General features: G+C 37.8%; 1 protein-coding gene across 1 annotated transcript in view; it reads left to right on the plus strand.

Moving 5' to 3' along the window:
• igfbp2a (insulin-like growth factor binding protein 2a) overlaps positions 1–23,879 on the plus strand; it is a 53,583-nt gene extending 29,704 nt beyond the window's left edge. Inside the window, exons 2-4 of the mRNA XM_061985325.1 lie at positions 10,574–10,746; positions 20,481–20,621; positions 23,495–23,879. Coding sequence (XP_061841309.1) covers positions 10,574–10,746; positions 20,481–20,621; positions 23,495–23,653 — 473 coding nt within the window. The 3' untranslated portion in view covers positions 23,654–23,879. The remainder of the gene's footprint in view (positions 1–10,573; positions 10,747–20,480; positions 20,622–23,494) is intronic.
• Positions 23,880–25,526: the final 1,647 nt, after the last annotated feature.

Here is a 25,526-nt window from a genome sequence, read left to right on the forward strand (position 1 = left end):
GAGATCCATAAAACAGTTTGGAATTAAGGTTGGTGAAGTGTTATGTCCAAGGATACAACAACCATTACTAGGACAGCAGAACCTAGATTTGGATTTCAACCAGCAACCCCCCCCCCCTTCATTCTTGTATTTCTTACCTTCTTGAGACCTCCGAAAAATGCCTACCTCTTTAGGACCACCCGTTCTAGATATATAAAGATTTGTATTTACAACATTAATAATATATACATACTATGCAAATATAAAAAAGCTTGTTGTAAAAAATGAGTATGAATTTCACAAGAAAAAGGTTACAATTTCACAAGAAAAACTTAGAATTGTGGCAGTATTATAATAAAAGTCGTCATTTTACTCAACGCAAGTCAACATTTCACAAGAAAAACTGAACATGTGTGCGATATTATGATAGAGGTTGGAATTTTACTCAATGACAGTCGCAATTTTACAAGAAAAGCTTAACATTTTTTTAGCAATTTTATGAAAAGAGTCGTAATTTTCCTCAACAAAAGTCCCAATTTTATAAGAACAATTTAAAATGTTTACAATATTATAACAATAATTGGAATATTACTTGGCAAAATGATGACAAAAGTCATAATTTCATTCATGTGTATTTACAGTATATACAATTAAAAAATGTCACTATTTTACAAGAACAACAAAAAAAATGACAATATAGTGAAAAAAGTCAGAATTTTATGTGACAAATGTCACCATTTTGCATTAAAAAGTAATAATTTTACATAAAAAAGTAGTAATTTCACAAGAAAATATTGCAATATTAAAGAAACAGAAAGAATATGAAAAATTGTTCCCAATTTTGTGAGGAAAAAGTCGACACATTGTGAGAAAAATACGTTTTTTAGTTAATAATTATTACTATAATTTTTTTGTAATTGGCTTTTAATCTTCATTATTTATTTCAAGTTATTACAATATGTCTCCATATACATATATTTTATTTTAATTTTATTAATTTTGGCCAAAGGGGGCGCATTTCAATTTCTTACACGCACTTTATATTACATATGTTGGCCAGAGGGGGAGCACTTCAAAGGTTTATACACACTTGTTATTTCATATGTTGACTAGAGGGAAAGCACTTTTAAAACCGACACACGGTCAATTTGAACCACCCTAATTTTGATAGATTTCACCACTAGGGGTGCAAATGAGACATTCTCTATTAGATGCAATGGTTTTCCGTATTGGGACCATGATTTATGTCCTAACTTGTTCACACCTCCTCATATGGAAGCTACTTTTCCTTGTTGATGTTTCAAAAAGTGTACAAATACAAGAAAAAAAACACCCCCCCCCCCACACACACACACTCTTGTATTTGTTACCTTCTTGAGCTCTCCGAAAAATTCCTACCTCTTTAGGACCACCCTTTCTAGGTATATAAAGATGTGTATTTACAACATTAATAATATATACATACTATGCAAATATAAAAAAGCTTGTTGTAAAAAAATGTGTATGAATTTCACAAGAAAAACTTGGAATTGTGGCAGTGTTATAATAAAAGTCGTAATTTTACTCAACGCAAGTCAACAATTTACAATAAAAACTGAACTTGTGTGAAATATTATGATACAAGTTGGAATTTTGCTCAATGACAGTCGCAATTTTACAAGAAAAGCTTAACATTTTTTTAGCAATTTTATGAAAAGAGTCGTAATTTTCCTCAACAAAAGTCCCAATTTTATAAGAACAATTTAAAATGTTTACAATATTATAACAATAATTGGAATATTACTTGGCAAAATGATGACAAAAGTCATAATTTCATTCATGTGTATTTACAGTATATACAATTAAAAAATGTCACTATTTTACAAGAACAACAAAAAAAATGACAATATAGTGAAAAAAGTCAGAATTTTATGTGACAAATGTCACCATTTTGCATTAAAAAGTAATAATTTTACATAAAAAAGTAGTAATTTCACAAGAAAATATTGCAATATTAAAGAAACAGAAAGAATATGAAAAATTGTTCCCAATTTTGTGAGGAAAAAGTCGACACATTGTGAGAAAAATAAGTTTTTTAGTTAATAATTATTACTATAATTTTTTTGTAATTGGCTTTTAATCTTCATTATTTATTTCAAGTTATTACAATATGTCTCCATATACATATATTTTATTTTAATTTTATTAATTTTGGCCTAAGGGGGAGCATTTCAATTTCTTACACGCACTTGATATTACATATGTTGGCCAGAGGGGGAGCACTTCAAAGGTTTATACACACTTGTTATTTCATATGTTGACTAGAGGGAAAGCACTTTTAAAACCGACACACAGTCAATTTGAACCACCCTAATTTTGATAGATTTCACCACTAGGGGTGCAAATGAGACATTCTCTATTAGATGCAATGGTTTTCCGTATTGGGACCATGGTTTATATCCTAACTTGTTCACACCTCCTCATATGGAAGCTACTTTTCCTTGTTGATGTTTCAAAAAGTGTACAAATACAAGAAAAAAAACACACACACACCCCCCCCCCCCCCCACACACACACACACACTCTTGTATTTGTTACCTTCTTGAGATCTCCGAAAAATTCCTACCTCTTTAGGACCACCCTTTCTAGGTATATAAAGATGTGTATTTACAACATTAATAATATATACATACTATGCAAATATAAAAAAGCTTGTTGTAAAAAATGTGTATGAATTTCACAAGAAAAACTTAGAATTGTGGCAGTGTTATAATAAAAGTCGTAATTTTACTCAACGCAAGTCAACAATTTACAATAAAAACTGAACTTGTGTGAAATATTATGATACAAGTTGGAATTTTGCTCAATGACAGTCGCAATTTTACAAGAAAAGCTTAACATTTTTTTAGCAATTTTATGAAAAGAGTCGTAATTTTCCTCAACAAAAGTCCCAATTTTATAAGAACAATTTAAAATGTTTACAATATTATAACAATAATTGGAATATTACTTGGCAAAATGATGACAAAAGTCATAATTTCACTCAAAAATGTCACTGTTTTACAAGAACAACAACAACATTGGCAATATAGTGATACAAGTCTGAATTTTATGTGACAAATGTCACCATTTTGCATTAAAACGTAATAATTTTATATCAAAAAGTAATAAGTTCACAAGAAAATATTGCAATTAGGGATGTCCGATAATGTTTTTTTTGCCGATATCCGATATTCCGATATTGTCCAACTCTTAATTACCGATATCAACCGATACCGATATATACAGTTGTGGAATTAACACATTATTATGCCTAATTTGGACAACCAGGTATGGTGAAGATAAGGTCCTTTTTTTAAAAAAATTATAAAATAAAATAAGATAAATAAATTAAAAACATTTTCTTGAATAAAAAAGAAAGTAAAACAATATAAAAACAGTTACATAGAAACTAGTAATGAATGAAAATGAGTAAAATTAACTTTTAAAGGTTAGTACTATTAGTGGACCAGCAGCACGCACAATCATGTGTGCTTACGGACTGTATCCCTTGCAGACTGTATTGATATATATTGATATATAATGTAGGAACCAGAATATTAATAACAGAAAGAAACAACCCTTTTGTGTGAATGAGTGTAAATGGAGGAGGAAGGTTTTTTGGGTTGGTGCACTAATTGCAAGTGTATCTTGTGTTTTTTATGTTGATTTAATAAAAAAACCCCAAAAAAACCCGATACCGATAATAAAAAAACGATACCAATAATTTCCGATATTACATTTTAAAGCATTTATCGGCCGATATTATCGGCAGGCCGATATTATCGGACATCTCTAATTGCAATATTACAGAAACAGAAATAATATCAGAAATTGTTCCCAATTTTATGAGAAAAAAGTCGACACATTGTGAGAAAAAGACTGCATTTAGTTATTATTATTCTTTTTTTGTAATTGGTTTTTAATCTTTATTATTTACTTCAAGTCATTACAATATGTCTCTATATACATATATATATATATATATATATATATATATATATATATACATATATATATACAGGTAAAAGCCAGTAAATTAGAATATTTTGAAAAACTTGATTTATTTCAGTAATTGCATTCAAAAGGTGTAACTTGTACATTATATTTATTCATTGCACACAGACTGATGCATTCAAATGTTTATTTCATTTAATTTTGATGATTTGAAGTGGCAACAAATGAAAATCCAAAATTCCGTGTGTCACAAAATTAGAATATTACTTAAGGCTAATACAAAAAATGGATTTTTGGAAATGTTGGCCAACTGAAAAGTATGAAAATGAAAAATATGAGCATGTACAATACTCAATACTTGGTTGGAGCTCCTTTTGCCTCAATTACTGCGTTAATGCGGCGTGGCATGGAGTCGATGAGTTTCTGGCACTGCTCAGGTGTTATGAGAGCCCAGGTTGCTCTGATAGTGGCCTTCAACTCTTCTGCGTTTTTGGGTCTGGCATTCTGCATCTTCCTTTTCACAATACCCCACAGATTTTCTATGGGGCTAAGGTCAGGGGAGTTGGCGGGCCAATTTAGAACAGAAATACCATGGTCCGTAAACCAGGCACGGGTAGATTTTGCGCTGTGTGCAGGCGCCAAGTCCTGTTGGAACTTGAAATCTCCATCTCCATAGAGCAGGTCAGCAGCAGGAAGCATGAAGTGCTCTAAAACTTGCTGGTAGACGGCTGCGTTGACCCTGGATCTCAGGAAACAGAGTGGACCGACACCAGCAGATGACATGGCACCCCAAACCATCACTGATGGTGGAAACTTTACACTAGACTTCAGGCAACGTGGATCCTGTGCCTCTCCTGTCTTCCTCCAGACTCTGGGACCTCGATTTCCAAAGGAAATGCAAAATTTGCTTTCGTCAGAAAACATGACTTTGAACCACTCAGCAGCAGTCCAGCTGGTGTCGGTCCACTCTGTTTCCTGAGATCCAGGGTCAACGCAGCCGTCTACCAGCAAGTTTTAGAGCACTTCATGCTTCCTGCTGCTGACCTGCTCTATGGAGATGGAGATTTCAAGTTCCAACAGGACTTGGCGCCTGCACACAGCGCAAAATCTACCTGTGCGTGGTTTACGGACCATGGTATTTCTGTTCTAAATTGGCCCGCCAACTCCCCTGACCTTAGCCCCATAGAAAATCTGTGGGGTATTGTGAAAAGGAAGATGCAGAATGCCAGACCCAAAAACGCAGAAGAGTTGAAGGCCACTATCAGAGCAACCTGGGCTCTCATAACACCTGAGCAGTGCCAGAAACTCATCGACTCCATGCCACGCCGCATTAACGCAGTAATTGAGGCAAAAGGAGCTCCAACCAAGTATTGAGTATTGTACATGCTCATATTTTTCATTTTCATACTTTTCAGTTGGCCAACATTTCTAAAAATCCCTTTTTTGTATTAGCCTTAAGTAATATTCTAATTTTGTGACACACGGAATTTTGGATTTTCATTTGTTGCCACTTCAAATCATCAAAATTAAATGAAATAAACATTTGAATGCATCAGTCTGTGTGCAATGAATAAATATAATGTACAAGTTACACCTTTTGAATGCAATTACTGAAATAAATCAAGTTTTTCAAAATATTCTAATTTACTGGCTTTTACCTGTATACATATATATATATATATTTGTTTTAATTAATTTTGGCCAAAGGGGGTGCATTTCAATTTCTTACACGCACTTATTACATATGTTGGCCAGAGGGGGAGCACTTTAAATGTTTACACACACTTGTTATTTTATATGTTGGCCAGAGGGGGAGCACTTTTAAAACCGACACAAAGTCAAATTGAAAAATCCCTCCTTTTTGGCACCACCCTAATTTTGATAGATTTCACCACCAGGGGTGCAAATGAGACATTCTCTATTAGATACAATGGTTTTCCGTATTGGGACCATGATTTATGTCCTAACTTGTTCACACCTCCTCATATAGAAGCTACTTTTCCTTGTTGATGTCTCAAGAAGGGTAGAAATACAAGAAAAAGTTCAGGAACTTTAAGTTCCTGGAACCTTTAGTGCCTAAAACTTTAGGTTCCTGTAGAAGTGTATGGTTTGTGTTTCCACCACATTTCACAGTTCAGGGTAGTTTATACAAAATCAAGCTGACGACATATGGAGGAGTGGTTTAGTACATTTTTAAACTGATATAATGTAAATAAACAGGTAATAATAAGCAGTGTTGGGTTAGTTACTGAAAACCAGTAACTAGTTACAGTTACTAGTTACTTTATTTCAAAAGTAATTCAGTTATGAACTCAGTTACTTACACCAAAAAGTAATGTGTTACTGTGAAAAGTAACTGTTTAGTTACTTATATACAAACCCCGTTTCCATATGAGTTGGGAAATTGTGTTAGATGTAAATATAAACGGAATACAATGATTTGCAAATCATTTTCAACCCATATTCAGTTGAATGCACTACAAAGACAACATATTTGATGTACAAACTCATAAACTTTATATTTTTTTTGCAAATAATAATTAACTTAGAATTTCATGGCTGCAACGTGTGCCAAAGTAGTTGGGAAAGGGCATGTTCATCACTGTGTTACATCACCTTTTCTTTTAACAACACTCAATAAACGATTGGGAACTGAGGAAACTAATTGTTGAAGCTTTGAAAGTGGAATTCTTTCCCATTCTTGTTTTATGTAGAGCTTCAGTCGTTCAACAGTCCGGGGTCTCCGCTGTCGTATTTTACGCTTCATAATGCGCCACACATTTTCGATGGGAGACAGGTCTGGAATGCAGGCGGGCCAGGAAAGTACCCGCACTCTTTTTTTACGAAGCCACGCTGTTGTAACACGTGCTGAATGTGGCTTGACATTGTCTTGCTGAAATAAACAGGGGCGTCCATGAAAAAGACGGCGCTTGGATGGCAGCATATGTTGTTCCAAAACCTGTATGTACCTTTCAGCATTAATGGTGCCTTCACAGATGTGTAAGTTACCCATGCCTTGGGCACTAATGCACCCCCATATCATCACAGATGCTGGCTTTTCAACTTTGCGTCGATAACAGTCTGGATGGTTCGCTTCCCCTTTGGTCCGGATGACACGATGTGGAATATTTCCAAAAACAATTTGAAATGTGGACTCGTCAGACCACAGAACACTTTTCCACTTTGCAAGAGTCCATCTTAGATGATCTCGGGGCCAGAGAAGCCGGCGGCGTTTCTGGATGTTGTTGATAAATGGCTTTCGCTTTGCATAGTAGAGCTTTAACTTGCACTTACAGATGTAGCGACAAACTGTATTTAGTGACAGTGGTTTTCTGAAGTGTTCCTGAGCCCATGTGGTGATATCCTTTGGAGATTGATGTCGGTTTTTGATCCAGTGCCGTCTGAGGGATGGAAGGTCACGGTCATTCAATGTTGGTTTCCGGCCATGCCGCTTACGTGGAGTGATTTCTCCAGATTCTCTGAACCTTTTGATGATATTATGGAGCGTAGATGTTGAAATCCCTAAATTTCTTGCAATTGCACTTTGAGAAACGTTGTTCTTAAACTGTTTGACTATTTGCTAATGTAGTTTTGGGCAAATGAGTGTACCTCGCCCCATCCTTTCTTATGAAAGACTGGGCATTTTTTGGGAAGCTGTTGTTATACCCAATCATGGCACCCACCTGTTCCCAATTAGCCTGCACACCTGTGGGATGTTCCAAATAAGTGTTTGATGAGCATTCCTCAACTTTTTAGTATTTATTGCCACCTTTCACAAATTCTTTGTGACATGTTGCTGGCATCAAATTCTAAAGTTAATGATTATTTGCAAAAAAAAAATGTTTATCAGTTTGAACGTCAAATATGTTGTCTTTGTAGCATATTCAACTGAATATGAGTTGAAAATGATTTGCAAATCATTGTATTCCGTTTATATTTACATCTAACACAATTTCCCAACTCATATGGAAACGGGGTTTGTATATACAGGTAAAAGCCAGTAAATTAGAATATTTTGAAAAACTTGATTTATTTCAGTAATTGCATTCAAAAGGTGTAACTTGTACATTATATTTATTCATTGCACACAGACTGATGCATTCAAATGTTTATTTCATTTAATTTTGATGATTTGAAGTGGCAACAAATGAAAATCCAAAATTCCGTGTGTCACAAAATTAGAATATTACTTAAGGCTAATACAAAAAAGGGATTTTTAGAAATGTTGGCCAACTGAAAAGTATGAAAATGAAAAATATGAGCATGTACAATACTCAATACTTGGTTGGAGCTCCTTTTGCCTCAATTACTGCGTTAATGCGGCGTGGCATGGAGTCGATGAGTTTCTGGCACTGCTCAGGTGTTATGAGAGCCCAGGTTGCTCTGATAGTGGCCTTCAACTCTTCTGCGTTTTTGGGTCTGGCATTCTGCATCTTCCTTTTCACAATACCCCACAGATTTTCTATGGGGCTAAGGTCAGGGGAGTTGGCGGGCCAATTTAGAACAGAAATACCATGGTCCGTAAACCAGGCACGGGTAGATTTTGCGCTGTGTGCAGAAGCCAAGTCCTGTTGGAACTTGAAATCTCCATCTCCATAGAGCAGGTCAGCAGCAGGAAGCATGAAGTGCTCTAAAACTTGCTGGTAGACGGCTGCGTTGACCCTGGATCTCAGGGAACAGAGTGGACCGACACCAGCAGATGACATGGCACCCCACTTAACACTTAAGACCTTCAGTATATCAGTATGTGGAATTAAATGATGGAATGGATTAAGCAAAGCAATCAAACAATGTACTAATATGATCCACTTCAAGAAACTCTTCAAACTTAAAGTGTTTACAAAGTACAAAGAAGAAGAACCATGATAAACATTCTGAATGTATTTAACTCATCCATTCTTTCATTCTTTCACTCACAAAATAATCTTACTTATCTCAACATATGAAATGTAACTTACTTCACCAATTATTATTTATTTACTTATTTATTGTGATTACTTATGGAGTATATTGTGAATAAATTGAGAACAGGAAGTGAACAAAAGTTTTAGCAACTGTTATGTAAAAGAAAAGGGGTAGGATTAAATAAGCTCTGCTTCTTCCTACTCCTTTTCGAACATGTTGAAAAGAGAAACTGGAGATTGTGATAAGTATATATATATATATTTTTTTAAGGCCCCCTTTAATGCCCTTTTTAGCCTTCATTTCAGTACTGTTATTGCACTGGAGAATAATACAATCTGTTGATCAACTTGACATGCATTTGCATCACTGAACTCTGCCAAGCAATGTGGTCTACATACAACACACAAAGACAAAGATATGTTTCAAAGGGCCAATTTGTTTCAGGCCAGAACAAATTGACAAAACTATTTTAAGTAGCTGCAACATAACATACATAAGTAACAAACAGCATAATAACAACATAGCTGTAAACCAAGGAAGGCACACACTACATACACAAAGCCAAACCAGGCATTTTTTTTCTCTCAAGGAATGCTGAAATAAAATCATGTCTGAAGCCCAGAACACTCTACACTTTTCCCCAGTTTTAGTTTAGAGATAAGGAAAGATTGGCCTGGCCCACTAGCATCCCTCTTTATGTTTGTGAACTTTATAGTCTATACATTTAGAGTGATGTGATAATCAAACACTCTAGAAGTTTAGAATGAAAGAGTATATAAGAGAATTGACAGAGTGTGTGTACCTTCAGTGCGCAGTGCCTCGTTAAAATCCAGCCGCTGTTGCTTAGGAGGTGAAGTGTGTCTTTACTAGCTTTGTCGAATCATGTTACTTTTGTAGCTGTTTCAGCAGATTTGAATTGCTAGGATAGGATCTTTGATCCAAGACACAACTTACATTTAACTCAAATGTTCTTTTCTTTGTGGTCGACAAAAGAAAAGTAGTGAGAGTATCTCCATGTTAAGAAACTCGGCTTCGGGCTTCGCCATTTCTTGTTAGTAAACACAGACACTCCCCCTCCCACACACATACAAACAGACAGCCTCTTCCTTGTCGCCTCTTCCGCAGCGCTCCAATAAAACACACTCATATCTTCTCAGTTTCTAGCCGATGCTACATAACGTAAAATAACGCAGTAACGCATCATGTAGTAACGGTAACTGAGTTACTGAATATAAAAAATAACGCGTTAGATTACTATTTACCGCCGAAAGCAACTGTGTTACAGTAACGCGTTACAAAGTCCCAACACTGATAATAAGTAAGTAAATCAAATACAAAGGAATCATATACAAAACTTTATGATTTACAAAATAAAGTGTACCCTTTGTCCGCAATGTCCGACAATCAAACAGTTGTCCAGAGTTCGGTAGAGTGGCACTTTCCATCATTTTCAGCAGACTGCATTGCAATATGATCCACGAGATCCACCCAGGAATGGGGCCATATGAATCCCTTCCCATTTCACAGGTTGCACTACTGAACACTACTCTTGAACCATACGCTCCAACTCACCCCCTGACACTTAGCAGGATAAAATATGAATGCATGAATGAATGAACTTAGCAGGATACAATATGAATGAATGAATTAGCACGTCCTAGACCTCCTTCAATAAAGCACAGATATGTGTCTGTGTCAACTCTCCCTCCTGCAGATGAAGCGGTGGCAATGTTGCCCGAGCCGGGCCCGGGCGAGGTCCACATACCCAGCATGGACACCACCTGGATGGGACCCAAGGAGAGCGCTGTGCGACAACACCGTCAGGAGATGTTGGCCAAGATGAAGACCAACAAGGTGGAAGAGACAAAACCTTCAAGGGCCAAACAGGTGAGGCCAGGCTAGGACTTGATGAACTGCACTAGGCCTATTTAACATTAACAGTACATAATGAGCAGTGGAGCGTCTAAAGCAGGGCGTCCAAAATCGGCAAGACGAAGAGCAGTAAGTGGTTTCATGTCAATCAATCAATCAATCTTTATTTATATAGCCCTAAATCACAAGTGTCTCAAAGGGCTGCACAAGCCACAACGACATCCTCGGTACAAAGCCCACATACGGGCAAGGAAAAACTCACCCCAGTGGGACGTCGATGTGAATGACTATGAGAAACCTTGGAGATGACCGCATATGTGGGTAACCCCCCCCCTCTAGGGGAGACCGAAAGCAATGGATGTCGAGTGGGTCTGACATAATATTGTGAGAGTCCAGTCCATAGTGGATCCAACATAATAGTAAGAGTCCAGTCCATAGTGGGGCCAGCAGGACACCATCCCGAGCGGAGACGGGTCAGCAGCGTAGAGATGTTCCCAGCCGATGCACAGGCGAGCGGTCCACCCCGGGTCCTGACTCTGGACAGCCAGCACTTCATCCATGGCCACCGGACCTGTGCCCCCCCCCCCCCCCCCCTCAAGGAAAAGGGGAGCAGAGTAGAAAAGAAAAGAAACGGCAGATCAACTGGTCTAACAGGGGGGCTATTTAAAGGCTAGAGTATACAAATGAGTTTTAAGATGGGACTTAAATGCTTCTACTGAGGTAGCATCTCTAATTATGTCTCATAAAGTGTCCTATAACACCAGAAAAGTCGCTGGAGTCATCAATAGTCATTTCAGCCATGGTCAAAAGTTTACATACACTTGTAAAGAACATAATGTCATGGCTGTCTTGAGTTTCTACAGAGCCCCTAAAGGGACAGGGGGGAAATTATTTTTTTATTATTTATTTTTTATTTTTTTAAACATGTATCTCGTGCGCACGAGAAACTTTTTATAAAGTTATAAAAACAATATATATAATTTTTTTAATTTAATTTAAAAAAAAATATTTTATCATGTATCTTTATTTTTATTTATTTATTTATTTATTTTTGTGTCCTGTCCAGCTTCTCAGGCAAATCATATAGTTGATGTAGATGCCCATGTCGGCTGTTCAGATTGACTTTACAAAAGAGAAGTGTAGGATACTTCTCTTGTTGCCTTATTTGTATTTGACTTTAATAAATGTATTTATATTATCATTTAGTGCAGCCGGGCCGGAGCAGGAGGGGATAGAAAGAGAAAAAAAAAGAAGACAGAGGGGGAAATTGTGGGGACAAGAGGGGGATTAGACAGAGAGACAAAAACAACAACAACAACAACAATAGAGCAACATCAGCAAATATGACATGTACAAATATGATGGTAAAAGTAATAGCAAATAAGCAGTTAGCGAAAAAAAAAAAAAAATACAGAAATGACAATGAGCAGTATTACACTACAAATGGATCAATACAAATACCAATAGAAATAGCGCTATTGATAATGAACAATACCAATAATTTACCTTTATTATCAACAATACAGTTGTTTAAATGCAACAATACATATACGTAATGATAACTTGAGATACGAAAGAATGCAGAAAAATGGAGGGGGAGAAAGAGAAGCAACCTACATTAACCTTGTAGATTGTTATAGTCACAATAGGTTAAGCTTTGTCAGTGTGCCATGTGTTACACCCAGTTTACCCTAGGGCAACAACGTTAATATATGTTTGATGAAACGTGATTATGTGCATGAGTGTAAGTATGCATATGTACTTGTATATGTACAGAATGTGTATATGTGTTTGTACAGTGAATGTATATGTACAGAATGTGTATATGTGTTTGTACAGTGAGTGTTTATGTACAGTATGTGTATGTTTGTATATTGAATGTGCGTGTGGATGTACGAACATTAGGTAGGTAAATATGTACTGTATTTGTGTATGTATGTGGTAGCGTAGGTACCTATGTACGTATGTGAGCATATGTGAATTTGCATGTACAATACATTCGACTCCCAGAATGCGTGGGAGCCAGAGCACGGCCCCATCACCCCCGAGAGCCCAACCCACAAACAGGAGGCGTGGTGCCCAGGGAACCAGGGACCACCGCCCCCACGCAGTCATGCATCTAGTGCGCACAAGAGACTATCTCGTGCGCACAAGATACATGTCTAAAAAAAAAAGAAAAAAAAATATATAATTTTTTAAATTTTATTCTTTTATAACTTTATAAAAATTTCTCGTGCGCACGAGATACATGTCTAAAAAAAAATAAAAAAATAAATTATATAAAAAAAAAAAATTCCCCCATGTCCCTTTAGGGCAGGGGTCCCCAAACTTTTTGACTCGTGGGCCGCATTGAGTTAAAAAAATGTGACCCTGGGCCGGGCTGCATATATATATATATATACATCCGACACATATGTAGGATTAACCGAGGGGGAATTCAAAACCAGATGGAACAATCACAAGGCTTCTTTCAGGAACAAAAACCTGCGAAATACCACAGAACTCAGCAAACACATTTGGGACCTCAAAGACAATAATGTTGAATATTCAATAACATGGCAAATTCTTGCATCCAGCACACCTTACAATAGTGGTAATAAAAGATGCAACCTATGCTTGAAAGAGAAACTGTTTATTATTTACCGCCCAGACCTGTCATCCCTCAACAAGCGCAGCGAAATTGTAACAACATGCCGCCATAGACGGAAACACCTCCTAGGTAACACATGAGCCAATCACCACGCCCCTAGGCCAGCCTGTACCCACCCACTCTGTGCCCTATATAAACCATGGTATGCGAATGCTCCCATTAAAATCTCCTGATGATTGAGGGTACCCCCCCTCATGAAACAGGCCTGTAGAGATGAAATAGTCTTGTGATTTTTTTTTTCCCACACATACATATATATATATATATATATATATATATATATATATATATATATATATATATATATATATATATATATATATATATATATACGGATTAACTCGCTGGAATATAAAGACAATGTATATATGTATATATACACATATATATATATATATATATATATATATATATATATATATATATATATATATATATATATATATATATATATATATGTATATATGTATGTATATATATATATAGCGAGTTAATCCCTATTGTCATTTAGCATCAATTAACATTGATGTTCATCAACATTTAACATTGTCACGTTATCGATGGGAGTAACAAGTGGTAGAAAATGGTTTGAGAGGAAAGATTAAAATAAATAAATAAATTAATTAAAAAAAAATGATAATAATAATAATTTGGGACTTTTGGATGCTGGTGAGAATATACTTATTTTAGGTATTTTTGGGTTCATTGAAGTTAGCTAATTTTACTTGTTTTGGAAAGTCTTGACAAGCCAAATTTTCTTGTTCTATTGGCAGATAATTTTGCTTAGTTCAAATAAAATACTCCTCATTTTTGTATTTTTTTTTTCTTGTTTTGAACACTGACTTTTTGCAGTGCAGCAATGTTAATATTTGCTTACATGTCCTTTGGCAAGTTTCACTGCAATAAGGCACTTTTGGTAGCCATCCACAAGCTTCTGCTTGAATTTTTGATCACTCCTCTTGACAAAATTGGTGCAGTTTGTCACGTGGGGGTCGCATCTTACTGCGGGGTCGTTCTTCCAGGATGCCGACGGACTACTATGTGTGAAGGTAGTAGATCATTTATTCTCCATAAATCATACACAGTCAATCAAAACAGACAAAAAACAAAACAAGACGCGTGCCGATGGCACGGGGAGTTAAGGCGAGACTTAGCACATGAATCAAGAAGCATAGAAGACAAGGAATTCACCCAACGTAAATGTTGCATTCGGCAAACAATGAAGCCAGACAGAGTGTGGCGAGCAACGTGAATAAATAGCTCTCTGATTAGTGCCCGGCAGCAAGTGAACAGGCCAAACACTAACCAGAGGCAGGTGAAACCCATGGTGACCAAAATAAACCCAGGAGTGCACAAAACAGGAACTAAGGGAGTCCAAAACTAACAGAACATGACTAAACAAAACGTAATCCGGGGCCATGGATCATGACACAGTTTAGCTAAATGTGTTGGTTTTCTGACATGGACTTGGTTCTTCAGCATTGACCACACATTTAAGTCAGGACTTTGGGAAGGCCATTCTAAAACCTTAATTCTAGCCTGATTTAGCCATTCCTTTACCACTTTTGATGTGTTTTTGGGGTCATTGTCCTGTTGGAACACCCAACTACGCCCAAGACCCAACCTCCGGGCTGATGATTTTAGGTTGTCCTGAAGAATTTGGAGGTAATCCTTTTTTTCTATTGTCCCATTTACTCTCTGTAAAGCACCAGTTCTATTGGCAGCAAAACAGGCCCAGAGCATAAGACTACCACCACCATGCTTGATGGTTGGTTCCTGGGATTAAAGGCCTCACCTTTTCTCCTCCAAACATATTGCTGAGTATTGTGGCCGAACAGCTCCATTTTTGTTTCATCCGACCACAGAACTTTCCTCCAGAAGGTCTTATCTTTGTCCATGTGATGTCAGATGAAACAAAAATTGAGCTGTTTGGTCACAATACCCAGCAATATGTTTGGAGGAGAAAAGGTGAGGCTTTTAATCCCAGGAACACCACGCCTACCATTTTGCAGATGTATTAAAACTAAAAACCTAAAAATCCCATGCACATAAGTACCCCTCTCTGAAGCACCTGGTTTTTCATCCAGGATGTCTTTGTTTGAGAGGAAAAACCAACATTTTGGAATAAGGCTGTAACATAACAGAACGTGGAAATGGTGAAGAGCTGTAAATACTTTCCGGATGTATTGCATATATACTATAATATATTATAAAATATTGTTAGCAACACATCCCTGGCAGGCCATTGCATGTGAGGTGTGTTTTAAAGCAGAGTTACACTGCCATCTACTGTATAGACTGGGAATTACGAGGTAGAGTCACAAAAAAGTCCCATCATAATGTCAACATCTATTTGTGGCAGTCCAAAATAAAGATGTTCCAATCAGTGTTTTATGCTGATACTAATCATCTGTAACAGTATTTTTATTTTTCAGTTTATAGTATCAACACAATAGTCAATAGAAATACAGTCTGGTGTGTCGTGGGAGAATATGTAGTTTCACCTATTTGGGTTAAAAGTATTTTTTGCAAACCAGTCATTGTAATCCGCAAATGTGCCGTTGTTGAGTGTCGGTGCTGTCTCGAGCTCGGCAGAGTAACCGTGTAATACTCGTCCATATCAGTAGGTGGCAGCAGGTAGCTAATTGCCTTGTGGATGTCGGGAACACGTCATGTGTGAGACGACGATGGTTTGTCGTGATGACAATATGCAGACGACAGCGGGAGGCAGCGTGCAGGTAAAAAAGGTATCTAACGCTTAAACCAAAAATAAACAAAAAGTGAGTGCCCCTAAGAAAAGGCATTAAAGTTTAGGGAAGGCTATGCAGAACAAAACTAAAACTGAACTGGCTGCAAAGTAAACAAAAACAGAATGCTGGACGACAGCAAAGACTTACAGCGTGTGGAGCAGACGGCGTCCACAAAGTACATCCGAACATTGACATGACAATCAACAATGTCCACACAAAACAAGATAGCAACAACTTAAATATTCTTGATTGCTAAAACAAAGCAGGTGCGGGGAATACCGTTTAAGGAAGACATGAAACTGCGACAGGAAAACACCGAAAAAACAGGAAAAGCCACCAAAATAGGAGCGCAAGACAAGAACTAAAACACTACGCACGAGAAAACACCAAAAAACTTAAAATAAGAGACAGTACACCTACTTTGCGACAAGAGCTATAGTGATGCATGGTTGGTTATGGTTTAAATTCATATCCAACAATTGCGACAACGACTCTTTATTGTCTACGGAGTTTAATTTTTTAATGATTTCTGCTGGTGGTGTGCCTCTGGATTTTTTTCAATGAAAAAAATGTGCCTTGGCTCAAAAAAGGTTGAAAAACACTGCCTTATTCTATTGTATTACATCCAATTAATTGAGCAAAACAGAGTCAATCGTACACAATAACTAAACAAAAGCGAAAATAATTGCCTGCTACTCACTTAAATTATTTTGTTTTAGTTCGCAAAGTCTTCCTGTGCCCAGGGAATTATTTTCTGACGACAACAAAACGTTTTTGAGAAAATAAAACTATCCCAATTATTCTAGTGTATAAACAAACTTCATCTACAGTGCTGATAGACCATTATCCTCCAGTGATACTCCGAAATGCACTTTATTTGCAAACAATGGAGGTGATTATTATTAGCTTAGGAAAGCGGCAATGGGGAGACATAATTAGCTGCTAGGCGTTTGTCATCATAAACAAAGTAAAAACGACGTTACAGAATGAATGTAAAATCTGTGGCGATTTCTGAACTGAATCGCAAGATGGATCACATCATGGAGAAGCTTGCTGAAAAGGAAACATTGAATATGAGAGCAGCCAGCATGGACGAATAGAACAGACAAGTCATTGTATTGTCTGCTCGCGGAAAACAAACATCATAATCTACGAGTTGACTCCCTCGATTTGCCTAGACGCTGTGAACAACAGGAACAGGCTTTTCTTAAGATACTCAGAAATGCACTTTATTTGCAAACAATGGAAGTGATTATTATTAGCTTAGGAAAGCGGCAATGGGGAGACATAATTAGCTGCTAGTCGTTTGTCATCATAAATACAATGTCAGCAAGAGGGAATTGGAGTTTGTGATCAGTATTAAAAGGAGATGGCAAATATGTTCTGTACTTAATCAAGAAAATCGGCCAATGAAAATAATAATACAAAAAATTGGCACATACAGTACCTAGTCCAAATTAATTTGTCACAAATAAATGAATGTGTAGGAAACACAGATATTCTACATATACAATAAATTAAAAACATTACTTAAAAAAAAAGAGCGAAATAGGTTAACATAACCAGAAAAAGTTGAAATGTTTATATGAACAATTTTGTCAAGTATAACAAAAACCTGACATGTACGTTGTTTTTTGCTTATATAACTTATTGGCATATCTAAATGGGTTTGTTTTAGCCTGTTTGAAAATAGATACATACACCAAAATGGCCTTCTATTCAGGTTGTTTTATAAAACTAAAAATATGTCTTCTAGTAAAGGCCAAATTTTGGAGTATTTTCAGGCTACCAGTTGGTCACTATAGCTGGAGTTGAATACTTTACGACAGAGGCGTCCAAAGTGCGGCCCGGGGGCCAAATACAGCTCGCAGCTATTTTTTTTTTACCGGCACATTACTGACACATTTTAAAGATACTACTAAAAACATCAAAAGTGGAATACAAAAGCAAACAGGTGTAATGTAATGAGACAATGTTGCAAAATAGACACTATTAACACAAAGCTGCCATGCAGGCAGATGTTACTTTAAAGCTGTCCTTTCAAAAAAATAATGAAAAATTATAACCAACCAATAGATCTGAGGTTGATTTAGATGTTTAAGTATTTAACGTAAAAAAAATATATGTTGATATATGTATTATGTTATGTATGGGTGGGGGGCTCCAAGGCCTTTTTTCAACTAACATTGTTCAAAACATAATCAATATCAATGTCCTTTATTTAACAAGGTAAAAACTCATTGAGATTAAAATCTATTTTCCAAGAGTGACCTGGCCAAGAGGGCAGCAAAAACGACGTTACAGAATAAATGGAGAATCATGTGCCTCGCAGTCCTTTCCATCGAGGACGTGGAAGACATCTACCTATTTGGAACCGTGATTGCGGGGCACCTGCTGATTGGGCTGGGCATTGCTCTGGTGTATTGTCAAATTCGTAAGACGATGGCAGCCACTCAAGGAGCCCAAAGGCTGTTCGTCGCAATGGAAGGTTTGGGCCGGGCTGTGGGATCACAGACTGTAGCGATTTCTGAACTGAATCACAAGATGGATCACATCATGGAGAAGCTTGCTGAAAAGGAAAAATTGAATATGAGAGCAGCTAGCATGGACGAATAGAACAGACAAGTCATTGCATTGTCTGCTCGCGGAAAACAAACATCCTAATCTACGAGTTGACTCCCTCGAATGGCCTAGACGCTGTGAACAACAGGAACAGGCTGTTCTGAAAACACCCCCGAGGACACCTCAATGATGGACGCTTTTGACCTCCCTCCCTCCTCAACGACACCTGGACTCGAACTTTTGCTTGCATGCAGAATGGCCCCAGTCTATGAACATTACATCATCACACCCAAGACAATGGGCACATACACACACACACACCCTCCCCCACCCCAGGCCTTCACCATTGCATGTTTCCCCTCGGGGTGATGGACGGCTGGCAGTGCTTCATAGCAGCAGTCGACCTCCAGGGTCCCAACTCCCCGCCCCTCTGTTGCGAGTTGTCGTGATTAAATGTAACATGTTTATGTGTGCATTGCATGGAGGTTTTTTCCCACTCCAGACTAGGCCCCCTTAGGAACCCAGTCTAGATTGTATTTTTTTACTCATCTTCTTCCCCAGCGTTTTTACCTTTTTCTTATCTTTTACGGGGCGCCTTTGGCGACCCATCAGCGTTCCTGTTCTGTAACCCTGTACACTGTTTGTTTGTCTAATCTTGAACGGGTTTGTGCTGAAAACATAGTTTTGTTGTACTTGTGCAATGACAATAAAGTCCTATCCTATCCTATCCTACAGAAATACACATGAAAACAACGGAAAACAGCAGCAGTCACACAACACAGTTAAAAATAAATTATATTATTATATAGAAACGTTATGGCAACGGATAGGTCTGAAGTTAATCCATATATATTTAAGCGTCGAAGGTAAAACAATTTTTTAAAATGATATATGATTTACAAACCCCGTTTCCATATGAGTTGGGAAATTGTGTTGGATGTAAATATAAACGGAATACAATGATTTTCAAATCATTGTCTTGGGTGTGATGATGTAATGTTCATAGACTGGAGCCGTTCTGCATGCAAGCAAAAGTTCGACTCCAGGTGTCGTCGAGGAGGGAGGGAGGTCAAAAGCGTCCATCAGTGAGGTGTCCTCGGGGGTGTTTTCAGAACAGCTTGTTCCTGTTGTTCACAGCGTCAAGGCCATTCGAGGGAGTCAAATCGTAGATTAGGATGTTTGTTTTCTGCGAGCAGACAATACAATGACTTGTCTGTTCTATTCGTCCATACTGGCTGCTCTAATATTAATTTTTTCCTTTCCAGCAAGCTTCCCCATGATGTGATCCATCTTGCAATTCAGTTCAGAAATCGCCACAGACTGTGATCCCACAGCCCGGCCCAAACCTTCCATTGCGTCGAACAGCCTTTGGGCTCCTTGAGTGGCTGCCATCGTCTTACAAATTTGACGATACACCAGAGCAATGCCCAGCCCAATCAGCAGGTTCCCCGCGATACAATGATTTTCAAATCATTGTATTCCGTTTATATTTACATCTAACACAATTTCCCAACTCATATGGAAACGGGGTTTGTATTTTTAACACACATTCACCAACATTGAGGTGAGCCCTAAGGCTGACAATATATATTGCATTGGTTTGGAAAAAGAAGATATCCAAATGGCTTTAATTTTTCAGCGTGCAGCCCTCAGTGTAAAAAACGATTGGACCGCTTTAATTGTTTCTCTGTGCAAAATTGCTTTCATCTCCATGAGCACATATGGAAGTTGGAAGGATACAAAAGGAACAACATGTGGTGACTCTTGTGTCCTGTTTTGCCTTCCAGACTCAATGTCAACAGGAGCTGGACCAGGTGCTGGAGCGGATCTCCAAGATGCCTTTCCGAGATAATCGCGGTCCCCTGGAGGACCTTTATGCCCTGCACATTCCCAACTGCGACAAGAGGGGGCAGTATAACCTCAAACAGGTGAATCTACACTACAAAAACTGAAATCTAAGTAAGATTAAATATCTCAAATAAGGGTGATATTTGCTTATTTTCTGTCTGATAAGATAATTCTTCTCACTAAGCAGATTGTATGTTAGAGTGTTTTACTTGTTTTAAGTGTTTTGGTCCTAAATGATCTCAGTAAGATATTCCAGCTTGTTGCTGAGATTTGATGACCTATATTGAGTAAAACATGCTTGAAACTAGAATATCAACTGATGCAAAGCTGTGTCATCAACACTCACAAGTATAAAACTACTTTTTTAAAGTAGTAATTTCTTATTTCAAGCATGAAAAAAAAAAATCATGATTTTGACAAAATTGTGTCTCATAATTAAAACAGATGACAGCCAGATGGACTTTGCTGTTTTATGTTCAATGAAACAATAGAAAAGACGCACTCATGTAGTAGTACAGTTGGCACAGTACAGTAAACTGACAGTTAATATTTAAACATTTAACATTTCAAACTATTTTGAACAGAAATAGTTCATGCTCATTCAGGTAAATTCTTCAAAATTACAATTTAAAAAAATTATGCCGGGGGCCGGGCTGTATATATGCGCACTAATTGACTGAAAGAGCACGCACTTGGCGCGATGATGTCATGTTATCCATGGAAAAATGCATTTTTAGACAATATGATTTGCCTGAGCGAATAGGAGACCCCGAGAGTAACAAGATGTTGCCTTGTTGCCTTTCCATTAAGAACAATAAATTAGTTTTTATTATAAGTTTGCTGGTTTCAAGAAATGTAATGCCGAGCGCATATCATTATGTCAAGATAATGGCACTAGCATTTACTTCATTTAAGAATATTTTTCAACATATTGAGCAAAAAGGTCTATTTTTTTTTCTACCAAGAAAAGTGCACTTGTTATTAGTGAGAATATACTTATTTTAAGGTATTTTTGGGTCCATTGAGGTTAGCTCATTTTACTTGTTTTGAAAAGTCTTGACAAGCCACATTTTCTTGTTCTATTGGCAGACAATTTTGCTTAGTTCTAATTTTTCTATTTTTTTTTCTTGTTTTTGAACACTGTCTTTTTGCAGTGTAGGAATTCATGGGTCTAGATATGACAAGGCATCACCCTTCAGTTATTATTTTAGACTAAAACCTTCAAAGTTGGATTACATTTGCTATTTTTCTAAAAAAAAATATATATATATATATATATATACAGGTAAAAGCCAGTAAATTAGAATATTTTGAAAAACTTGATTTATTTCAGTAATTGCATTCAAAAGGTGTAACTTGTACATTATATTTATTCATTGCACACAGACTGATGCATTCAAATGTTTATTTCATTTAATTTTGATGATTTGAAGTGGCAACAAATGAAAATCCAAAATTCCGTGTGCCACAAAATTAGAATATTACTTAAGGCTAATACAAAAAAGGGATTTTTAGAAATGTTGGCCAACTGAAAAGTATGAAAATGAAAAATATGAGCATGTACAATACTCAATACTTGGTTGGAGCTCCTTTTGCCTCAATTACTGCGTTAATGCGGCGTGGCATGGAGTCGATGAGTTTCGGGCACTGCTCAGGTGTTATGAGAGCCCAGGTTGCTCTGATAGTGGCCTTCAACTCTTCTGCGTTTTTGGGTCTGGCATTCTGCATCTTCCTTTTCACAATACCCCACAGATTTTCTATGGGGCTAAGGTCAGGGGAGTTGGCGGGCCAATTTAGAACAGAAATACCATGGTCCGTAAACCAGGCACGGGTAGATTTTGCGCTGTGTGGAGGCGCCAAGTCCTGTTGGAACTTGAAATCTCCATCTCCATAGAGCAGGTCAGCAGCAGGAAGCATGAAGTGCTCTAAAACTTGCTGGTAGACGGCTGCGTTGACCCTGGATTTCAGGAAACAGAGTGGACCGACACCAGCAGATGACATGGCACCCCAAACCATCACTGATGGTGGAAACTTTACACTAGACTTCAGGCAACGTGGATCCTGTGCCTCTCCTGTCTTCCTCCAGACTCTGGGACCTCGATTTCCAAAGGAAATGCAAAATTTGCATGGTTGGGTGATGGTTTGGGGTGCCATGTCATCTGCTGGTGTCGGTCCACTCTGTTTCCTGAGATCCAGGGTCAACGCAGCCGTCTACCAGCAAGTTTTAGAGCACTTCATGCTTCCTGCTGCTGACCTGCTCTATGGAGATGGAGATTTCAAGTTCCAACAGGACTTGGCGCCTTCACACAGCGCAAAATCTACCCGTGCCTGGTTTACGGACCATGGTATTTCTGTTCTAAATTGGCCCGCCAACTCCCCTGACCTTAGCCCCATAGAAAATCTGTGGGGTATTGTGAAAAGGAAGATGCAGAATGCCAGACCCAAAAACGCAGAAGAGTTGAAGGCCACTATCAGAGCAACCTGGGCTCTCATAACACCTGAGCAGTGCCAGAAACTCATCGACTCCATGCCACGCCGCATTAACGCAGTAATTGAGGCAAAAGGAGCTCCAACCAAGTATTGAGTATTGTACATGCTCATATTTTTCATTTTCATACTTTTCAGTTGGCCAACATTTCTAAAAATCCCTTTTTTGTATTAGCCTTAAGTAATATTCTAATTTTGTGGCACACGGAATTTTGGATTTTCATTTGTTGCCACTTCAAATCATCAAAATTAAATGAAATAAACATTTGAATGCATCAGTCTGTGTGCAATGAATAAATATAATGTACAAGTTACACCTTTTGAATGCAATTACTGAAATAAATCAAGTTTTTCAAAATATTCTAATTTACTGGCTTTTACCTGTATATATATATATTTTTTGAAAAATAGCAAATGGTGCAGGAAAACATGGTTTTAAAAATATATATATATATTTTTTTTTCAGTGCAAGATGTCTCTTTATGGCCAGAGGGGCGAGTGTTGGTGTGTAAGCCCCTACACCGGCCGACCCATTCCGGAATCCCCCACTGTGAGGGGCAACCCCAATTGCAACCAGTACCTTCCCGAGCTGGAGCTGGAGTTGGCCAACATGGAGCAGATGTAATTAAAAAATATATACTTTTTAAAACCCCAAAAGGAACTGTGAAGCACATGGAAACAAAGAACAGCAACAATGAGTAAGCGATCTATATTGTCTGTAGTGGAGGTCTTAGTCATGAAAAAGTGTAGGATCACGCCTGGAGCACAGCATCATTCTCTCTTTGAGTGTGTGTGTGTGTGTGTTGCAGCCTGAGAGTGTGTGATGGTAAATTAAACATAATAAAACACATTTCTAGATTAAATTGCCTGAAATTGATTTTTTTCTGGAATAAGTTGAGTGCAACATTAATATGCTTGACACTTAAAAAAACAACAACATAAAAATACGTTTTTCATTCCCTAATGCAGTGTTTTTCAACTTTTTTTTGAGGCAAGGCACATTTTTTTCATTGAAAACAGCAGAAAAGGTTAAAAAAATTATACTCCACTTAAAGTTAAAGTAAAAAGTACCAATGATTATCACACACACACACTAGGTGTGGCGAATTTATTCCCTGCGTTTGACCCATCACCCTTGATCACCCCCTGGGAGGTGAGGGGAGCAGTGAGCAGCAACAGTGGCCACGCCCGGGAATCATTTTTTTCAATCAATCAATGTTTATTTATACAGCCCTAAATCACAAGTGTCTCAAAGGGCTGCACAAGCCACAACGACATCCTCGGTACAAAGCCCACATAAGGGCAAGGAAAAACTCACCCCAGTGGGACGTCGATGTGAATGACTATGAGAAACCTTGGAGAGGACCGCATATGTGGGTAACCCACCCCCCTCTAGGGGAGACCGAATGCAATGGATGTCGAGTGGGTCTGACATAATATTGTTATTAATTTTTGGTGATTTAATCCCCAATTCCAAACCTTGATGCTGAGTGCTAAGCAGGGAGGTAATGGGTCCCATTTCTATAGTCTTTGGTATGACTCGGCCGGGGTTTGCACTCACGACCTACCGAACTCAGGGCGGACACTCTAACCACAAGGCCACTGAGCAGGCTTATTTTGAGTTTGTTGCTGTTTCCCTTTAGTTCTTGTCTTTAGCTTTTATTTTGGTGGCCCTTCCTGTTTTGTTGGCGTTTTCCTGTAGCAGTTTCATTTTGTGTTAGCAAGCAAGGCTATTTACGTCGTTGCTATCCTTCTCTGTGTTAACATTGTTGATTGCCATGTCATGTACGGATGTACTTTGTGGACGCCGTAAGTTTTTGCTGTCGTCCAGCATTCCGTTTCTGTTTACTTTGCAGCCTGGTCAGTTTAACTTTTCGTTTTTTTGCCTTTTCCTTTCCCTTTTGTTCATTTTTGGTTTAAGCATCACATCCCTTTTTACCTGTCTCTCGCTGTGGTCTGCATATTAGGATCACAACAAACCGTCCTCGTCTCACCTGACACATTCCGACTTTTACAAAGCAATGAACTACCTGCTGCCACCTACTGACGTGGAGTATTACGTGGTTACCCTGTCGAGTTTTACACAGCACGGACACTAAGCAACGGCACATTATTTGCAAATTATAATTATCGATTTGCAAACAATCAATTAGGTGAAGTTGCATAATTTCCCACGGCGTGGCACACTGGTTGAAAAACACTACCCTAATGACTTTAGCAGGTTACCCTCTTACTGCCAAGATGCAGTGATGGCAGGCTCGGTGCAGGAAAACATGCTTTTAATGTCCAAAAAAATGCAGGCGAAACATGAACCAGGAACCAGCAAACAGGAACAGGAATCAGGGAATAGCTCACAGCATACAAGAAACAGTGCGATATAAACTCATTACATGCAAAGCCTTTATTTGTTTTAATTTTAAGGATCATGGCTTAAAGTTTTTGAAAGGCAAACATTTTCTGACATGTTTTTTTTTACATTTGAGGTTTTTGTATCTCAA

The sequence above is a fragment of the Nerophis lumbriciformis genome, linkage group LG23 (assembly GCF_033978685.3).
Source record: "Nerophis lumbriciformis linkage group LG23, RoL_Nlum_v2.1, whole genome shotgun sequence".
Taxonomy (NCBI): Eukaryota; Metazoa; Chordata; class Actinopteri; order Syngnathiformes; family Syngnathidae; genus Nerophis; species Nerophis lumbriciformis.